At 50.0% G+C, this 21,311-nt stretch overlaps 1 protein-coding gene across 2 annotated transcripts in view; it reads left to right on the top strand.

Annotated features, from left to right (window-relative positions):
• Positions 1–20,693, top strand: part of LOC133360369 (centrosomal protein of 290 kDa-like) — a 101,301-nt gene extending 80,608 nt beyond the window's left edge. For both annotated transcript variants that reach the window (XM_061579054.1, XM_061579055.1), the window contains exons 45-55: positions 274–370; positions 4,649–4,777; positions 5,444–5,530; positions 8,535–8,699; positions 9,857–9,979; positions 11,010–11,182; positions 12,980–13,121; positions 14,452–14,525; positions 16,223–16,305; positions 17,706–17,812; positions 20,139–20,693. In XM_061579054.1, coding sequence (XP_061435038.1) covers positions 274–370; positions 4,649–4,777; positions 5,444–5,530; positions 8,535–8,699; positions 9,857–9,979; positions 11,010–11,182; positions 12,980–13,121; positions 14,452–14,525; positions 16,223–16,305; positions 17,706–17,812; positions 20,139–20,327 — 1,369 coding nt within the window. In that variant the 3' untranslated portion in view covers positions 20,328–20,693. The remainder of the gene's footprint in view (positions 1–273; positions 371–4,648; positions 4,778–5,443; positions 5,531–8,534; positions 8,700–9,856; positions 9,980–11,009; positions 11,183–12,979; positions 13,122–14,451; positions 14,526–16,222; positions 16,306–17,705; positions 17,813–20,138) is intronic.
• The last annotated feature ends 618 nt before the right edge of the window (positions 20,694–21,311 follow it).

The raw sequence follows: 21,311 nt of genomic DNA, 5'->3' as shown, positions 1-21,311 counted from the left end.
GGGAAATGAGTGACTCACAGCCTACCCGTACCCGTACCCGGCCGCACCAGGGTTGCAAACAGGTACCCGGGTACCCGTACCCGGCCGGGTAATACGGGTAGCCGGGTATCGGGTAGGGTACGGGTATCGGGTACCCGATTGCGACCTCTGCGATGCGCTCCTTAGTTTGTGTCGCACGGCCCGTCCCCCACGACCGTGGCTTGCCTTGAATTTGCCGCTCTTTCCGCCCCGAGATGCTCACTCGTTGGCCCGGTGGCCGGGGCTTGTCCTCAGGCAGCGGGCGGCGCTCTCCAAGGAGGCTGCGGTGGAGGAGCTGCTGCTGCAGAACCGGCGCCTGCAGGAGCGGCTCAGGCTTCTGGAGAGATCCGCCGTGAGTGTCCCCCCCGCGATCCCTTAGAAAGCCCCACTCGCTGAGTGGGGAGACCGGGATAGCGTATAGGCCCATCGCGTCGCGCGTGCTGCTTCTGTGACCACACCACCGTCGACCACCCCACCCCACGCTCACCCCCCCCCCCCCCGCTCACCCCCCGCTCACCCCCCCTGCCACCGCCACTCCCCAGCGCAGCAGCGTCTTGTCTGCCTCAGTAGGTACTCGCTAACTGACGGTGTTTTCCCCTGTTTGCCGGTTGATTAAGCAAAGTCACCTCAAACACACAGAGACCCGTAATTCACACGTAGTTTGTTGTCCTTATGTATGGTGCGAAAGAAGTTCAACATGCATAGGCTCACACGGAGATCCATAGACTCACACGGAGATCCATAGACTCGCATAGAGACCCATAGACTCATACAGAGACCCATAGACTCATACAGAGACCCATAGACTTGCACAGAGACCCATAGACTCATACAGAGACCCATAGACTCATACAGAGACCCATAGACTCACACAGAGACCCATAGACTCACACAGAGACCCATAGACTCATACAGAGACCCATAGACTTGCACAGAGACCCATAGACTCACAGAGAGACCCATAGACTCACACAGAGACCCATAGACTCACACAGAGACCCATAGACTCATACAGAGACCCATAGACTCACACAGAAACCCATAGTTTGCCGTCCTTCCCCCGCACCTCCGACTACCACAGTTGGCTACGCACGATGCGAAAGAAGTTCAACGTACATGCAGATTTCACTTCAGCTGGTCTCGTCAGCAAGGCTTGGCCTCTTAAAGCATTGCCTTAGTGAGCCTTTCTTAGGCCTCTCTGTTCTCTTCCGATGCGTTTTCGGGATGTACCACATTCTGTCTGGCATGATGTCCAACGTTTCGCACCGCGCACTGGGGAGCTCCTTCAGGAACCGAAGAAGCTGCCCGGCATGTGCATCGAAACGTCGTAAATCACGCCGGAACGACACGCGGTGCAACCGCGGACAGCTCCGTGCTACTCCGGTTGACCCCTACCGCCAACTCAACTCTCTGCTGCTTCTTCTTCTTCCGTTGTTCTCCCTCCTCTCTCCTTCCTCTCGTTTTTACCTTCACTGACTGTGCTCGCCTCAAATCCCGCCCGCCCGCCCGCCCGTTCCCGCCCGCTTAGAAATCCCAGAAGCGCCCATCCCTAAAACCCCCTCCCCGCGTCGCAGCTCAGCCTCCGCGTCAACTGCCGCCCGCGGATCGCCTCCGCGAATCAGAAGCGGCCGACGGAACGGTGGCGGCTGCAGCAGCAGCAGCAGCAGGAGCGGCAGCAGCAGCAACAGCAGCACTCTCTACCGACGTGGACGAAGCTCTGGCGTCATCGTCCCCACCCGAAGGAACGGCCGTGAGCGAGGCCCGTTCAAACGGAAACCCGGAAGCGGAGCGGGAACCGCCCGGCGCTCGCGTCGAGATGGGCGCTGCCGCCGCAGGAGCAACGGCGAGTGGGGAGACCGGGCGGGGGGATGGCGGCGGAGCCGGGGAGTCGGCGACGCCGGGAGGACACCAGGAGGAGGAGGAGGAGGCTGTGACGGTGGGCGGTGGCGGTGATGGTGGTAGTCCTGGCGTTGGCACACCGGAGGTCGCGGGAATGCAGGCGAGGAAACCCAGGAAGGGGCTGCTCCGTGCCGCGGCTCAGCAAGACGAGGAAGAATTTGACGTCGCCGCCGCCGCGGCGATCGCGAGCGGAGGAGGAGAAGACGATCGGAAGGCCGTCGGGAATCCGGAGGAGCCTGGGGCTGACGAAACTCAATCAGAATCGCCGGCGGGAGATGGTTCGGCCATTGCGGAGGAGGCACGGCTAGAAAGCCCGCCGGAATGCGCGCCGGAAGGCCGCCCGGCGGGGGGAGATCCGTCGGGAGCGGAGCCGGGAAATGATTTGGGGAATCGCGAGGAGCGGGTCGACAGTGGGCAAGGGGAGGGGAGTGGCGGCACCGGCGATGGGACGCGCGACTCAGACGGGGCGTCCGAGGTAACTCGTCGACGCCCTCGCTGCCTGGGGTAGCTTCTCCCCCCTCCGGCTAAACCGGGAGGGCGCGGACAAAGAGGGGGGGGGGGTGGGGCGAGCGCCATCGGGCGCATTGCGATGGAGGAGTCCGAGCTGTTAACACATTCCTCCTACGGAGGGAGCTGGTAGGAACGTTGGGTTGCTCGGTCAATGGCCAGGGTCAACGGCGGCGTGGTGTATTCCGCAAATATGGCCGACTGTGAGGGCGGGCACAAGCCGGCGTGAGTAGGTTAAACGTTGAGTTTTATAAGGGCACCACGGGGTGACCAGCCCCTCCCCACCCAGCCCCACCCCTCCCACCCCCCACCCAGCCCCACCCTCCCCACCCAGCCCCTCCCCACCCAGCCCCTCCCCACCAAGCCCCTCCCCTCCCACCCCCCACCCAGCTCCACCCTCCCCACCCAGCGCCTCTCCACCATCTCCACCTAGCCCATCCCCACCCAGCCCCACCCAGCCCCTCCGCACCCTCCCCTCCCCACCCAGCCCCTCCCTGCACGACGGACGGACGGACACAATAATCCCCTGTGGGCTGGTGTAACCAGGAGGTTGCTACCAGTATAAAAGGGCTTAGGCTTCACTCGAGAGAACGATCTCGTGCCGCTTGCGAGTCTTGATTTCATCGAGCGTGACGACAGCAGGGTCGGCGTAGTAGTCACGGGGCGACCGCTCGACTTGACGCTTGCTAGGCACAGCGCGTTGCGTTCAGACCGGTCGAGGTCGTAGTGCGGTCGACAAAAACCTGTGGCTGTGAGTTTCACGGAGTCACTCTCTCTCCGCCTCGTCGACTCAAAAGCAGTCGAACGCGTAGCCAGTCTCCACCACTGCCCCCCCTCCCCCCCCCCCGTTTGTAGACACATGATATAAATCATCATGGGACCTCCTTTGCCAGTACCAAAATATACTAATAGAGTTTTTCCCTTTTTTTTTTCTGGCAACAAAACTGACACTTTTTGCAAGGAATCATGCTCACATTAACCACAATACTTGCAGTCAAATGCTCACCCCGAGCTCTCATTACTCTGGTAGTGCGTTGTCTTTGAACTGTGCGCCTTTTGGCGTCATCTGGTCGAACATCATATGAGACTAGGCTCCAAAGAAAGCTGTCTCTGGTGTGGACCAATCAGTTTCAAAGACAATGCATACATTATCAGAGTATTGTTTTTTGTTTGCATTTGACTGCAAGTATTGTGGTTAATGTGAGCATGATTCCTTGTAAAAGGTGTCAGTTTTGTTGCCAGAAAAAAGGGGAAAAACCCTATTAGTATGATATAAATCATTCACCCCCCCCCCCCCCCACAGAGCCCCCCACAACCGCTAATTCGATCAGCTGTCATGTTAGGTTTTGCAAATCATTGCTCGCGTAATTTTGTAAGCGCATGTGAGCTCTTGTCTCGCGTGCACTGCCTTGTTTTTGTACGTCCTAATTTGTTGTCAGAATCAGGGCGCCACGGTGGCTAGGAGATGTTAACTACCTCGCCTGGCATGCAGGTGGTCGTGGGTTCGATCGCAACCCTGACAACGCCTGCTGTACATTTGGAGTTTGCGTGTCTCTCTTGTCGTGGTCGCGTGGATTTTTCTCCCGGTTTTACCCTCCACATTTAGAATCAACGTGCATTTGCGGTATTTGGCCGACGTAACTTCCACGTGATAAACCACTTCATTGGGTTATCAATTGTTGCCAGGTCTCTTCTGAAACAGAGATACACAGCTCAATGGGCCTTACCTGGTAAAAAAACAATTATCATATTTTTTACTGGCAAATGAGGTACCAATGGTGTAAATGCTTATTCCGAGCTCTCATACTCTGATGGTGCATTGTCTTTGAGTTGTGCGCCTTTTGGCGTCATCTGGTCCAACACCATGTGAGACTAGGCTCTAAGGAAAGCTGTCTCGGGTGTGAATCAATCAACTTCAAGGACAGTGCACATACATTATCAGAGTTGTGTTTTGTGTTTGCATTATGACTGCAGATATTGTGGTCAATGCAAACATGACTCCTCGTTAAAAAGGTGTCAGTTTTGTTGCCAGATAAAAGGGTAAAAAACCAATTATCAAATAAAAAATTGTTTAGTTTTTAGAATCTAATTACCCTGGACAAATCCGATGAGCTACGAAGCTCTTCTTTAGTTTATTTTTTACACATGTCCTGTAAGAGCGGGTCTGAGATTTAGAATTTAAAATAAACAAAAATGTCCCGTCGTTGCTGCTCGCGGTTCGCAGACGCCCAGCTCCAACTCGCGCCTGGACCAGGAGCAGGAGGTGCAGAGACGAGTCCTTGAGCTGTCCGACGAGAACGTGGAACTGCGCTTCGAGCTGGAGAGGGTGCGGAAGGACCTGCCGAGGCTGCAGGTGCAGGGAGCTCACTCCCCTTGCGTGTGTGTGTGTACGTACGTGGAACTTCTTTCGCGACCGTGCGTAGCCAACCGTGCTCATCGTAGGTGCGGGGGAAGGACAACAAACTATGGGTCTCTGTGTGTGAGTCTGTGGGTCTCTGTGTGTGAGTCTATAGGGCTCTGTGTGAGTCTATGGGTCTCTGTGTGAGTCTATGGGTCTCTGTGTGAGTCTGTGGGTCTCTGTGTGAGTCTATGGGTCTCTGTGTGAGTCTATGGGTCTCTGTGTGAGTCTGTGGGTCTCTGTGTGAGTCTATGGGTCTCTGTGTGAGTCTATGGGTCTCTGTGTGAGTCTATGGGTCTCTGTGTGAGTCTATGGGTCTCTGTGTGAGTCTATGGGTCTCTGTGTGAGTCTGTGGGTCTCTGTGTGAGTCTATGGGTCTCTGTGTGAGTCTGTGGGTCTCTGTGCGAGTCTGTGGGTCTCTGTGTGAGTCTATGTATGTCTGTACGTTGAACTTCTTTCGCACCGTACGTAGCCAACCGTGCTCATTGGCGGTGCGAGGTATAGTCAAGTCGAGGTGTAACCCTCCACCATCTGCCCGGTGGCGACGTAGTGCGTGTGCTCGCTTATTCTTTATTCCTTGTGTTATTGTTTTTGATTGTTGTTGTTGTTGTTTTTCTAAAGGACAAGCTGAGCGACCTTCAGGCCCTCTGCGCACAGCTCAAGAGGGAGAAGGGAGAGATGGAGAGGAAACTCGGCAACGTCAGAGGCGTGAGACATTCACATCCCCCCAAATCTGTCGTCGTTCGTGACGTGTGGCAGTGTCTTCTGGTTTGCCGAACGAACACGTCATTTTCCTGGTTCTTTCGGTAAAGTCACGTGGCTGGGTGTTGAGCATGTGAAAATACGTGACGCGCTTAGCGGTGTTCATGAGGACGATGTCTTTCAGACAGCTCTGTTCTTCACCTGAGGACGGCTGCTTGTGTTGTGGCCGAAACGTCGTGAGAATTTTATTTAATTGTTTTATTTTTATTCTTTTATTATTCCCCTTCTACGTGACGACTTTACCGAAAAAAAACAAGAATATGAATCACTGCAGTCACGAAAGCTTTGAATCGGAATACGTCATTATGCAGTCGCGCTCATTACACACACAAAGCGCTTGCCACAGATGGACCGCAATACCTTGCCGATTTCATCGAGGAGCATAAACCGTCGTCACGCGAACTCCGGTCATCCTCGCAGTGGCTTTTGGCTTCTGTGGCCGTCTGGAACGCTCTTCCTTCCCATGTTAGTTAGCCATCGGAGCTATGCACTGTTAAATCATATAAATTGACAAACTCATTTCTTAAGAACTGCTTTTTGCAGTTCTGAAAACCCATAGACTCACACAAAGGCCCATAGACTCACACAGAGACCCATAGACTCACACAGAGGCCCATAGACTTACACAGAGGCCCATAGACTCACACAGAGGCCCATAGACTCACACAGAGACCCATAGACTCACACAGAGGCCCATAGACTCACACAGAGACCCATAGACTCACACAGAGACCCATAGACTCACACATAGACCCATAGACTCACACAGAGACCCATAGACTCACACAGAGACCCATAGACTCACACAGAGACCCATAGACTCACACAGAGACCCATAGACTCACACAGAGACCCATAGACTCACACATAGACCCATAGACTCACACATAGACCCATAGACTCACACAGAGACCCATAGACTCACACAGAGACCCATAGACTCACAGAGACCCATAGTTTGTTGTCCTTCCCCCGCATTTCAGTTAGCACGGTTGGCTACGTACGGTTGTGAAAGGAGTTCAGCATTCAGACATACACGCGGACAAAGAGATCTTAAACTCACGGCTTTACTTCCTACTCGAGTAAAAAAAAAGAACATCCTGTCACGTGACCTACGGGTGCGGAGAGGCGTCATTGCGTCACCTAGGTAACCAACAACGATCATGTGCGCTCGACTATGTTAAGTCTGTATTGAAGTAGACGTGTGTGTATGTGTCGTTACCGTTGGCCTCTCTCTATATATACAGGTAGTCCTCTACTTTCGATGGAGATGCGTTACGACGACCCCATCGTAAGTCAAAAATATCATAAGTCGAAGATGTCCTAGCCTACACAGGAGTCTTAAAGAATGGTGATAATTTAGCAAAACAGAGCAATTTACAGTACCGTGCTGTGTAACCTATATACTGCATGTATTTATTAATTACAATACTGTATCGCGCAGTAAAATGTAAAGTACAAAAAAAACAAGGTAAATTCTTAGCCGACCGATATGAACTGCAATTTAATAGAAAGTTTTTTTCAGGAAACAATCCTATCTGCATCGCGCGAGGCGGGAGATGCGTAACATCCCGGCAGCGTCCCAACGTACAGTATCGTACCTGCGTTTGCCTGCCGCGCGGAATTTTAAATATTTTACAATGTTGTCGTATCGCTGTCGCCGTCGTAAGATCGAAATATCGTAGGTCGGACTCCGTCGTAACTCGGGGACTACCTGTATACCCACTTCTTGTCGTCTCTGCTGGCCGTCGTGCACGCGAGCTCGTGTCGGGTTGCCCTGTAAGTCAAAGTCGGCGATGTATCGTCGTTGCGCTATATTTATCCTCGCTAACGTTTTTCTGTTGAATGTTCTCGACACGCGGTGGCTCTTCGTCAGTTTGACCGACAACGTTGTCAATACGTCGAATTGTAATGCCATCACACCATTACACCATCACACCGTCACATCATCACACCATGACACCATCACGCCATCACTCCATCACTCCATCACACCATCACACCATCACACCATTACATCATCACACCGTCACATCATTACACCATGACACTCCGACACTGTGATAGGATGACCCCATCACACCATTACACCATGATGCCATCACTCCGTAACGCCATCACTCCATTACACCGTGACACCATGACACCCTGACACTGTGATAGGATGACCGCATCACTCCATCACACCGTGATGCCATCATACCGTGACACCCATTACACCGTGACACTGTGATGCCATCAATCCATAACGCCATCACGCCATTACACCATCACACCGTCACATCATTACACCGTGACACCGTGATGCCATCACTATAATGCCATCACACCATCACGCCATCACACCATCACACCATCACACCATCACACTGTCACATCATTACACCATGACACCCTGACACTGTGATAGGATGACCCCATCACTCCATCACACCGTGATGCCATCACTCCGTAACGCCATCACACAATCACACCATCACACCGTGACACCGTGATGCCATCACTATAACGCCATCACACAATCACGCTATCACACCATCACACCATCACACCATCACACTGTCACATCATTACACCATGACACCCTGACACCCTGACACTGTGATAGGATGACCCCACCACTCCATCACTCCGTAACACCATCACACAATCACACCATCACACCATCACACCGCGACACCAATTACACCGTGACACCGAGATGCCATCACTATAATGCCATCACACCATCACGCCATCACGCCATTACACCATCACACCGTCACATCATTACACCATGACACCCTGACACTGTGATAGGATGACCCCATCACTCCATCACACCGTGATGTCATCACAACGTAACGCCATCACACCATCACACCATTACACCATCACACCATCACACCGCGACATCCGTGACGCCGCCGCAGTGTGACGACACCGCCGCCGACGCGTGCGTGCGGTGCAGGCGGGCCGCAGCGGCAAGACGGTGCCGGAGCTGGAGAAGACGGTGGGGCTGATGCAGCGCGTCGTGGAGAAGCTGCAGCGCGAGAACGAGGAGCTGCGGCGAGCGCCGGGCGTGGTGGAGGCCCAGCGGAGCGCCGGCCTCGAAGCCGACAACGCCAAGCTCAAGGTAGACCTCGCCGCGTGTGCGCCCTCATCGCCACTCCGCCGTGTGTCCGTGTGTCCGTGTGTCCGTGTGTCCGTCTGTCCGTGTGTCAGCGGCCTAGGGGGGGGGGGCGGGCGGTGGTGCAACGGTGAGTAAGCTAATTCTAGATTTGAAGCTTTCGTGACTGCAAGGATTCATACTCTTAGTTTTTTCGGTAAAGTCACCATGTAGGTAAAAAATGAAGACGGAAGCTGGTGTTGCCTCCGAAACGTCGTGATTTTTATTGTTTTATTTTTATTAATTTTAATTTAATTTTTTACCTACACGGTGACTTTACCGAAAGAACTAAGAGGGTGAGTAAGCTGCTAGCGCCACGAACCCGGCTGTGACACGAGCGAAATTCCCACTCGCGGCCAACACCACTGACGATTATCTGAACTGGTCCTCGGCCCCCCCGAGGTCGACTCAGCCTCAAATGAGTACCCAATGCGGTGTGCGAACATCAGCACTGGGGAGACAAAAGCAGCCGGGCGTGGTGTTGGCCACCCACAACCTCGTGTGCCGTGCCGGCCTTCGTAGGTGCTCGCGAACGGCACTTGCCCCAACAGTCTGTTACAGGCTACACGGGGGATCTTTGTCTTGGTTGTCCATGCCCCCCGAGTATCCCCGTGTCTCCCCATGCGTCCCAGTGCTTCCCCTCGTACAGGGGGAGTTTCCAGGAGGCCATGTGTCTCGAGACCCTGTGTGTGTGTATGTTCCTGAGTGTCCCCGTGTGTCCCATATCTGTGTGTGTGTCCACATGTCCTGTGTGTTCCCGTGTGTTCCCGTGTGTCCCCCTGTGTCCCATATCTGTGTGTGTCCCCGCGTGTCCCTGTGTGTTCCCGTGTGTCTCCGCGTGTCCCCATATGTCTGCGTTTATCCGCGTGTCCCTGCGTGGCCCTGCGTGTCCCCATACCTCCGCGTGTCTCCGTGTGTTCCTGTGTGTCTCCGCGTGTCCCCATATCTTTCTCCGCGTGTCTCCGCGTGTCTCCATATGGCTGCGTGTCTCCGTGTGTTCCCGTGTGTCTCCGCGTGTCCCCACATGTCTGCGTGTCTCCGTGTGTCCCTGTGTGTCTCCGCGTGTCCCCATACCTCCCTCCGCGTGTCTCCGCGTGTCCCCGCGTGTTCCCCCCCCCGTACAGGCGGAGCTGCAGGCCCTGCGTCTGAAGGCCGGGCAGCAGCTGAGCGACCGCTACGAGACGCGTAGCCGCGGGGTCGACAAGCTCATCACGGAGAACGAGAAACTCCTCGCGCACATCAAGAGGGTGACGACGCACGCAGCAGATAGACACACGCACACATGGAGAGAAACGCACACACGCAGACATGGAGAGAGACGCACACACGCACACACACATGGAGAGAGACGCACACACGCAGACATGGAGAGAGACGCACACACGCACACATGGAGAGAAACGCACACACGCACACAGAAACACGTGGTACCACTGACAACAACTATTCGCTCGTCCCTCTTCCCTGCCCTTAGTTTTGTCTGTCATTCATTCGCTCACTCACTCCTCATCCCTCTCCCTTTCATCAGTCATCTCATTCATTCACGACTCGCTCCCTGTCGCCCTCACTCCACCGCCCATATTTGTCCCTGTAAATAATTCACCCACTCATTCACTCCTCATCCCCTCTAACTTACCCGTCAGTCCCTCATCATTGCCTCTCCCTTACCCATCAGTCGTCTCATTCATTCGCTACTCGCTTCCTGTCGCCCTCACGTCCCCGCCCATAGTTGTCCTGTCATTCACTCACTCACTCGCTCCCTCTACCTTACCCATCAGTCGTCCCATTAATTCGCTACTCGCTTCCTCTCGCCCTCACTCCCCCACCCATAGTTGTTGCTATCATTCATTCACTCACTCACTCACTCCCTCTACCTTACCCATCATTCGTCTCATTCATTCGCTACTCGCTCCCTGTCGCCCTCACTCCCCCGCCCGTACTCACTCACTCGCTCCCTCTCCCTTACCCATCATTCGTTTCATTCACTCACTCCTCACCCCTCTACCTTACCCATCAGTCGTCCCATTAATTCGCTACTCGCTCCTTGTCGCCCTCACTCCCCCGCCCGCACTCACTCACTCGCTCCCTCTACCTTACCCATCAGTCGTCCCATTAATTCGCTACTCGCTCCCTGTCGCCCTCACTCCCCCGCCCGCACTCACTCACTCGCTCCCTCTACCTTACCCATCAGTCGTCCCATTAATTCGCTACTCGCTCCCTGTCGCCCTCACTCCCCCGCCCGCCCGCCCCGCCCGCGGGTCTCGCGTCTCGCCGCAGGAGAGGGAGGCCGTGGACAAGCTGCGGGGGGAGAAGCGATCGCTGGAGCTGGCGCTGGAGCTGGCGCGGGAGGAGTCGGAGAGCTCGCGCCGACGACTCGCCGAAGTCGAGGCCCAGCTGGCGCGGACGCAGGCGAGCGACGAGCAGGGCCTGAAGCCCGGGGCCCTGTCGAAGTGAGCACAATCATCCGTCGACTTCGTCGTGCTGATCACCAGAGCGGGAAAAAAACGGTGGAGCCACGTGGCCAACCGCGATGACCATTTAGCGGCACGCGCATCAAAGCTAACCGCCAGACAGACGTCGATTTAGAACTATTATTACTATTTTTGTTTCGATTTAAAGCTTTCGTGACTGCAGGGATTCATCTTCTTGGTTCTTTCGGTAAAGTCACGTAGAAGGGAAATAATAAAATAATAAAAATAAAACAGCATATGTTTTATTTACGTAGAAGGAAAATAATAAAATAATAAAAATAAAACAGCATATGTTTTATTTACGTAGAAGGAAAATAATAAAATAATAACAATAAAACATATTATGTTTAATTTTTATAATTTTAAAACATATTATGTTTAATTTTTATTATAAAATAAAATAATAAAAATAAAACATACTATGTTTTATTTGTATTATTTTATTATTTTATTTCTACGTGACTTTACCGAAAGAACCAAGAAGATACTATTTTTGTATTACCAGATGAGGCCCACTGGACTATATAGATCTTTTATTTTCCCCAGAAGCGACCTGGCCATCACAAGTGCTAGCTCAACGAAGTGGCTTATCAGCACGTGGACATTTATAACAGGCAAAATACATTGATTCTGAATGTGGAGGGGAAAACCGGAGGACCCGGAGAAAAATGTACGCGACCGCGCGGAGAGAATGAGAGAACGTACACACAAATATACAGCAGGTGTCAGGGTTGGGATCAATCAAACCCACAACCTCCTTCATACCAGGTGAGGTAGTTAACATCTGGCCACTGTGGCGCTGATGAGCAATGAACGCACATAAACTACGCACCCCAACCCTTGATAAATACAAATTATTATCCTTCCAAACAGAGCCCTCCTTGAAAAAATAGAGAATTCAGACGCTGTCTTTCGGACAGCCCTGTTCTTCACCTCAGGACGGCTGCTTGTGTTGTGGCCGAAACGTCGTGAGAATTGTATTTTATTATGTTTAATTTTTATTATTTTATTATTTCCCTTCTACGTTACTTTACCGAAAGAACCAAGAAGATGAATCCCTGCAGTCACGAAAGCTTTAAATCGAAATTTGAACGCCATGTGACTCGGGTAAAACAAATTAAAGTTGGGTCTCGGTTTGGGGGCGGCTACACATTGCTGATGTTCACTAAATACACGGGCGTCAGTGTCGGGATCGAACCCACGACCTCCTGCATACCAGTCGAGGCAGTTAACATCTCCTAGCCACCGTGATGCTGATGAGAGAGAGAGACACGCACACTCCAAATATACAGCAGCAGGTGTCAGGTTCGGGATCGAACCCACGACCTCCTGCGTACCAGGCGAGGTAGTCAACATCTGATGAGAGAAAGACACAAAAACTCAAAAAATGCAGGTGTCAGGGTGGGGATCGAACCCACGACCTCCTGTACACCTGGCGAGGTAGTCAACATCTGATGAGAGAAAGACACGAAAACTCAAAAAATGCAGGTGTCAGGGTGGGGATCGAACCCACGACCTCCTGTACACCTGGTGAGGTAGTCAACATCTGATGAAAGACACAAAAACTCAAAAAATGCAGGTGTCAGGGTGGGGATCGGACCCACGACGCCTGCGTACCAGGCGAGGTAGTCAACATCTGGCCGCCCCCCCCCCTCATGTCCCGTTACCGGCCTTCGTGAGCGCTACTCGCGGGACAGCACTTGCCTTGCAACAGTCTGCTGAGGCTCTGGTGTAAATCTTTGTGCCTTGTTTGTCTTGTTTGTTTTGGACGTCGAGGCTGTACGAGGCTCGTCTGCGGGACGCCCAGGAGGAGACGGAGCGCGCTTGCCGGGGCCTGGAGGACGCGCGGGCGCTGCTGCGGCAGGCGGAGCAGCGCGAGGGTGAGCACCGGCGCCGGCAACGGCAGCTGGAGCAGCAGGTGATCCCGCCCGGAGAGCGATCGAGATTCGGTGGCGCTAAGTTTGGCGTGGCCCGGGGGGGAGGGGGGGGCAGCCGTGGCGTGGCCCGGCGGGTAGCAGCACTTGGCGACGACAACCCTAGTCTTGGAATCTCATTTGGCAGAAGAAAAAATATGATAATTGTTTTTTTTACCTTTTTTCTGGCAACAAAACTGACACCTTTTTTTTATTTTTTACAAGGAGTCATGTTTGCATAGACTACAATACCTGCAGTCATAATGCAAACAATAAACATAACTCTGATAATGTATGCACTGTCCTTGAAGTTGATTGGTCCACACCCGAGACAGCTTTCCTTAGAGCCTAGTCTCACATTGTGTTGGACCAGGGTGCACCTTTTGGCGTCATCTGGTCCAACACCATGTGAGGTGCGCCTTTTGGCGTCATCTGGTCCAACACCATGTGAGACTAGGCTCTAAGGAAAGCTGTCTCGGGTGTGGACCAATCAACTTCAAGGACAGTGCATACATTATCAGAGTTGTGTTTTTTGTTTGCATTATGACTGCAGGTATTGTGGTCTATGCAAACATGACTCCTTGTAAAAAAAAGATGTCATCTTCTTGGTTCTTTCGGTAAAGTCACGTAGAAGGGAAGTAATAAAATAATAAAAATAAAACATAATAAAATAAAATAATTCTCACGACGTTTCGGCTACAACGCAAGCAGCCGTCTTCAGGTGAAGAATGAGACACTGCCAAGCTCCCTTCTACGTGACTTTACCGAAAGAACCAAGAAGATGAATCCCTGCAGTCACGAAAGCTTTAAATCGAAAAAAGATGTCAGTTTTGTTGCCAGATAAAAGGGTAAAAAACCAATTATCAACCCTAGTCTTGGTAAATAATTCGGTGAATTACTTTATTTAGAAAAATAACGTCAAGGCACGAATATGTCTGTGCTGCTCCCCTAGATGTCACTGTAGTGAGGAGCGGTGGTGTAGCGGTTAGCGCGCTGTGCTACGAGCCCGACGACCCGGGTTCGATTCCCGCTCACGGCCAACACCAGTGATGATTTCATCTGAGCCGGTCCTTGTCCTCTCCTAGGTCAACTCAGCCTCAAATGAGTACCTGGTGTGGTGTGTAAACATCGCTACTGGGGAGACAAAGGCGGTTGGGCTTGGTGCTGGCCACCCACCCCCTCGTGTGCCGTGCCGGCCTTATAAGTCCTCACCAACAACACTTGCCCCAGAGATCTGTATCTTTGATGTCGCTGTGCCGATGCTTTGCATGTGTGTGTGTTGAAGTTATTTTGCACCGAACGTAGCCAACCGTGCTAATCGAAGGTGCTGTGCAGGTGGAGCTGTTAAAGAAGTTCCCGGAAGAGGCAAAATCCCAACCGGGCCTCACCAGGGAGTTCCAGATAGCCAGGTACAGCTCCCGGTGCCCGACACGGCCACTCTGAGCCCAGATACCCAGCCACGCGGCTCATATTCACCGTTTACCATTCTGATGGAATACGCGCGTACGTCATCACGTTCTTCTTCCGATTGCGTTCACGATCACGGAATTTAGTACTAGGTTTTTACCCTTTTAAACTGGTACAAAACTGACACCTTTATTCAAGGCATCATGTTTGCAATAACCACAACACAAGTAGTCAAAAAAGCAAACAAAAAGAAGCAACAGTGCATATTATTATCATTATCAGAGTTGCTTCTTTTTGTTTGCTTTTTTGACTACTTGTGTTGTGGTTATTGCAAACATGATGCCTTGAATAAAGGTGTCAGTTTTGTACCAGTTTAAAAGGGTAAAAACCTACTACTATATTTTGCCACTGGTAAAAGAGATCTCATAGTGATCACGGAATTGATTCCGAAAGGGATCGTAAGTAAAAGGCCACGCGTGGAGTTTGGTGCACCTAGCCTGGCACAAGCGCCGTAGTGACGTCGAAGCCACTTAGTGGCGAACGGCGGTTCTTTTGCTGGTTTATCCAGGATGTTTCTCTTCTTGGTTCTTTCGGTAAAGTAATAAAATAATAAAAATGAGACGCTGTCTCCCCGACAGACTTGGTTTTCACCTGAGGACGGCTGCTTGCGTTGTGGCCGAAACGTCATGAGAATTATTTTATTATGTTCCATTTTTATTATTTTATTACTTCCCTTCTACGTGACTTTACCGAAAGAACCAAGAAGATGAATACCTGCAGTCACGAAAGCTTTAAATCAGGATGTTTCTGTTGTGCGTCGTCGCTTTAAGATGTTCTGTGTTCATATTTTGTTTGTTGCGGTTGCACCCGACTCAAGAGCCGCATGGCTCACAGGGCTACACCTAATCAATGAAACTTGAAAACTTAAAACTTGAATCGTGGAGCGTCACCACGCTTTCTCTGCGGCGAGTACAATGTGTTGAAAAACAACGGCACTGCTACGCCGCTCCCAATAAAATGAACGGTGAACCGCCGGCGCATTCCGAGATTCGGCGGTGGACAGGACACGGCACCCTGCAACTTGCAGGCGTGTCGGAACGGGAAAGGGTTAAGAACATTCTTTGGGTCTTTCGGTAAAGTCACGTACATAGGTTCAAAGAAAATAACGAAAAATAACAAAACTACGACGTTTCGATCGCAACACAAGCGTCCGTCATCAGGAAGAAAAATTAACCCGTAAAAACAAAGTTTTTCACTATAAATCCTTTATATGCGTGGCATCGGTTTTATTTTATTATTCATTTCTGTTTTTCTTGAGTAAGAGTTTCATTTTTATCACATTGGTATTTTAAATAAAATATGAAATTTAATGTTTCCTAAAAAATGGAAAATTTTGGAAAAAATTTTTCACGAAAATAAATTGTCACGCACAACGAGTCTGTGTGCAAAATGTCAGCTCGATTGGATCACGGGAAGTGGGTTAAAACACGACCGAAAGATTTGCACGGTCGTAAGCGCGCAAGCAAGCAAACAAGTGAACTTAATATAAAGGATTTAAAAAGAGCTTTAAGTCAAGATTTAAGGGTTAAGAACTTCAGAGGTACTGGGCTTTGGACTTTGATGCACCCCCTCCCCACCTCACCTCCGCAAGACGACCAGCACCAGGGCTCAAACCCTCACTCGGCACGCGTGTTGGCAGGTTGACTATCGACCGATTGGAGAAGGAAAAGGCGGAGCTGGGAGAGGAGTTGGAGCAGCTGAGAAAGAGCGAACCATCATCGGGTGAGCCGTCAACATCGTCATCGGCATCATTGTCGTCGCAACCATCATGAGGAGCAGCAGCGGCAATGTTGTTAGCAGCAATCTTAACTTTAGAGCTTTCGTGACTGCAGGAATTATTCCTTGGTTCTTTCGGTAAAGTCAAGTATGAAAAAAAAAATAATAGCATACGACGTTTCGATTGCAACACAAGCAATCGTCATGAGGTATAATGAAATAGCGACATAAAATCTAACCGGAAAATATTATAGACAGACATATAAGCAGACAGATATCACCAAGATACACAGAGCGGGCAACACAGGTACAGAGAGGGGTGATCGTCTCTGTGGGGTGGCCTTAAATAGACAGAGGGGGGGCGGAGGCAGCGAGAGGGAGGGGTTAGAGACAAAATTTACATGTCAATGAGTACAAAAAGAAGTGAGCGGGCTTAGGGGAAGAAAGAAACACACTAAAATTAAATGACCTAGCAATCGAAACGTCGCATGCTATTATTTAATTTATTATTTATTCTTTATACGTGACTTTACCGAAAGAACCAAAGAATTGTTAGCAGCAGTAGCATCAGCAGTAGCATTCTCTCGTTAGCATCATTACCAGAAATATCTTAGTCGTAATCAGCAGTATAATTGTCACCATTGGCAGCTCCAGCATCATCTTGATCGTAATCAGCAGCTGCATAATTCTAATAATGAACTGCTTTTACACCTTTGGAACCTCCTTTGCCAGCAGCATCATCTGGTCCAACACCATGTGAGACTAGGCTCTAAGGAAAGCTGTCTCGGGTGTGGAACAATCCATTTCAAGGAGAGTGCATACATTATCAGAGTTGTGTTTTTTGGTTGCATTCCGACCGCAGGTATTGTGGTCAATGCAAACATGACTCCTTGTAAACAAAAAAAGGTGTCAGTTTTGTTGCCAGATAAAATGGTAAAAAACCAATTATCATGAACTGCTTTTTCATGATAACAATTACGGTGATCCCCGTCATGACAAAGACCAACATTGTCATCTTCGTAAGCCTGGCGGAGATCGAGGCGGCCGGGTGTGATGCTGGCCACCCACCACCCCCTTCGTGCGTGCGCCGTGCCGGCCTTCATAGGCGCTCGCTAGCAGCACTTGCCAAAAATATAAAATCAAAGAATCCCCAAACTGCGGTAAAGCCGAAACCACATCACCGACTAGTGCGCCATCCATGCGCACCCTGGCAGTATCGCTGCAATCCGTACAGCGTCTACTGCCGTCTTGGATTGCTTGAAGTATCTTGACATTCAACGATGACATCATCTATACAAGCTGTTGATTTACATGCCATACGAAAGAATAAGAAGCAGCAGCACTTTACCCAACTGTCTGTTAAAGGCTGTCTCTTGCTGCTGTGTGTGTGCGTGCGTGCATTACAGAGCGCGATGTTCTGCAGAAAGCGCGGCGTTATGACGAGCTGCTGCAGGAGAATGTTCAGGTGCAAGTGCAGCTGCGTGAGATGAAGATGCACAATGGCCGGCTCGAGGTAGCGTAGCGTTGAGCGCATGTTAACAAGTCATTGATAACACTGGTCAACACACTTTTTCTGGCATCAGGTATTCCAACGGTTTTAATGTCATTTTGGGGTGCTGATTCCAAATCTGGCATCAGTTTTTGTCTTATCGCATCAGGTTTTTGAGATATCAAATATTGCATTTTCAATAAAAAGTGCGGAAGAAAAATATTAAATAAATGTGGATATCTACATAAAATGATATTATAAACACACTATCCTAAAAATACAGCACCGTATTTTAACACTAAAGCAGTCACTGACTCGCAACAACTTGCACTCATAAGTGACAGAGTTAATTTCGGGTAAAATCAATGAAAATGGGGTATGCCGATAGCATAAAAATGAGATGTGATAGAGCAAATCTGAGATCAGATTTGGAATCAGCACCCTGAAATTAGTCTAAAACAGCTGCAAAAGTCCAGGCCAGAAAAAAATGTTTTTTTTGTTGACCAGTGTAATACCGCATAAAAATGTATAGGCAGTTTAACGACGACCATTATTATCCACGAGAGGTTTTTGGGTTAGATCACGTTTATATTAACAACACATTTATATTTGCGCGGTCTAACCCAAAAACCTCGATTATTAAATGGTACAGCCCCTTTGCCAATCGACTCCTGGGTAAGGGCCTTCCCCGCACCGTGTCAGTGATGGGGCTTGTTCAACCGTACTCCCCACCGGGTTTGTGAAGAGAGTGCCATGAAAATTGGTTTCATATTCCAGCCTCACTGATGTTAGCCGTGACGGAGAAATCGAACTCAGGTCGCCGTGGTTCATAACGTAGGGCGCTAACCACTGGTACCCCCTTTACTATGATACACGATCCGTGTTTTAGTAAATGGTGTTCTAGTTAGACGTTCAACATACAGACAATACTGGATTGATTTCCATTCGCCGTGCCAGCCTTCAAAGGTACTTGCCCCAACAGTGTACAATATACCTCATACGAGCGTGGGCATCTCTGTCTTTGTATATTTATAGGTATTTGCAGGGGCGGCCACTCGTCCATATCAGCGATCCATGGCAATCGCCTAAGGCGCTAAGTTAACTGGGGTGCCAAAGTCGAGGAAAAAAACACAAATGCAACAACGAAGATGTCGTTATTTCAATTCCTGTGCGCAGACAGAGGGAATATGAATCATAATTAATTTCTCAACATTTCGGAGACGTTACTGCTCGGAGAGACGGATGGACAAAGCGAATAATTATGCCTCTTTTAAAAATAAGCTTAAAAAAAGACGTTAAATGGAAAATAGGGGCAACGTATTTCCCATTTTACCAAAAAAAACCTCAGCCTAGAGCTCCCCTTGGGATTTGGGGCGCCGATTGCATGGTTCGTCTAGGGCAGGGGTCGGCAACCTACGGCTCCGGAGCCGCATGCGGCTCTTTACGGGCTGCTTCTTGACAATATGTACGTATGTACAGTATGTACTCAGATGCATTGCGGCTCTTGAAATACTGAATTTTGTACCGAATTGGAAAGAAATGGCTCTTCTTGTTATTTTGGTTGCCGACCCCTGGTCTAGGGTGCCAGGTGCTGGCAGCTAGTCTGGGGCCACCCCTGGGTGTTTGCTAACAGCACTTGCCCCAACAGCCTGTTTATGTCTTCTTGGTTCTTTCGGTAAAGTCACGTTGAATGGAAATAATAAAATAATAAAAATCAAACATAATAAAATACAATTCTCACGACGTTTCGGCCACAACGCAAGCAGCCGTCCTCAGGTGAAGAACAGGTCTGTTGAGAAGACAAGAAGTCTGAAGACTGTCTGTTCTTCACCTGAGGACGGCTGCTTGCGTTGTGGCCGAAACGTCGTGAGAATTATTTTATTATGTTAGATTTTTATTATTTTATTATTTCCATTCTACGTGACTTTACCGAAAGAACCAAGAAGATTAATCCCTGCAGTCACGAAAGCTTGTGTATGCTAAATCTTAATTTGGAGCTTTCGTGACTGCAGGAATTACTATTTGGTTCTTTCGGTAAAGTCACATATAAAGATAAAATAATAAATTAAATAATAGCATACGACGTTTCGATTGCAACACAAGCAATCGTCATCAGGTATAAATGAAATAGCAACAAAAAATCTAACTAGAAAACTATAGACAGACATATAAGCAGACAGATATCACCAAGATACATAGAGAGAGAGTAACACAGAGAAGGAGATCGTCTCTGTGGCGAGGCCTTAAATAGACAGAGGGGGGGCGGGGGCAGAGAGAGGGAGGAATTAGAGAAAAAATTAACATGTATGCTACACCGGGGGGGACTTTGTGCGTGCGCCACCGTGACCAGGAGGAGGTTCGAGGCCTTCGCAAGGAGCTGGAGAGCTTCGACCCGGCATTCTTTGAAGAGATCGAAGACCTCAAGTTCAACTACAAGGAGGCAGTGAAACGCAACCTGGTGTACGAGGAGCAGCTGCTGAGCCTGGGACAGCAGTTTGGCATCACAGTGGCCGTGCCGGCAAACGTGTCGGTCGACTGATCACGCCTGCCCTCTCTTGGGTCACCGAGAAGATCCAGAAGGACCCGGAAAGAACTGGACAGACGCGGACAGACCCGGACAGACCCGGACAGGTCCGGAGAGACCAAGAAAGACCTCGACAGACATTGACACATCCCGAAAGAGACCAATACTGACCGAAACAAACCGAGACACGGATACACCAAAACAGACCCGAAGACACAACCGCGCACTACTTTTTGGGAGAATCTTATAATTCAGAGAGTATGCTATGTATATCTATAACACGTATTTATGTTATCACAGCGCTGATTTTTTTTATTACACCCATAATGTGGACATTTTATTAAAATGATTAACTTTGCATTGAAATTCCCAATCTGGTATTGTTTTTATTCCTTAACAGGCACCACTAATTTCAAAGGAGGTTTTGAGTATTTAACCCCCCCCCCCCCCAGTTTTAATACGAAGCTATTTATTTTCAGGGGCTAAGATGATGTTGGTTTCATAGCGGTTGTGTTAATGCAAATTGCATCTCAATCAATGGCGGAGCCAGAATTTTCAGGTCAGGGGGGGGGGCAACCCCTCCAGCAAGGAGTTGTTAGTAAGAAAGGAGTTGCTAGTAAGTAAGGAGTTGTTAGTAAGGAGTTGTTAGTAAGGACTTGTCCCTTGCTTTTTTATTCGACCGCGTCGTGTGATCGGCATCGCGCTCGCTGAAGGTGTTGATGCCTTCAGGGAAGTCGTGTACTGTCTTCATAACTGCGCACAATTGTGAGTCACTTATAACTGCTTTGCCGTTACTTATTGCCAATTATGAACTCAGACTATTGTCCTATCATCTCGTAGAGTCCCTGGCACCTAATAATCTGCTACACAGTGGCAGTGGGGGTCGCAAAATGCCGATTTATTACTAATAAACCCCAATGCTCCGATCGAAATTAGGGATTTCGATCGAATCATTGAGGGGGGGCACGTGCCACCCCACCCCCCACTGGCTCCGCCAGT

This window comes from Lethenteron reissneri, chromosome 68 (genome assembly GCF_015708825.2).
Source record: "Lethenteron reissneri isolate LAM-NWPU_2019-01 chromosome 68, ASM1570882v1, whole genome shotgun sequence".
Classification (NCBI taxonomy): Eukaryota; Metazoa; Chordata; class Hyperoartia; order Petromyzontiformes; family Petromyzontidae; genus Lethenteron; species Lethenteron reissneri.
This window is presented reverse-complemented; position numbering and strand designations above follow the sequence as displayed.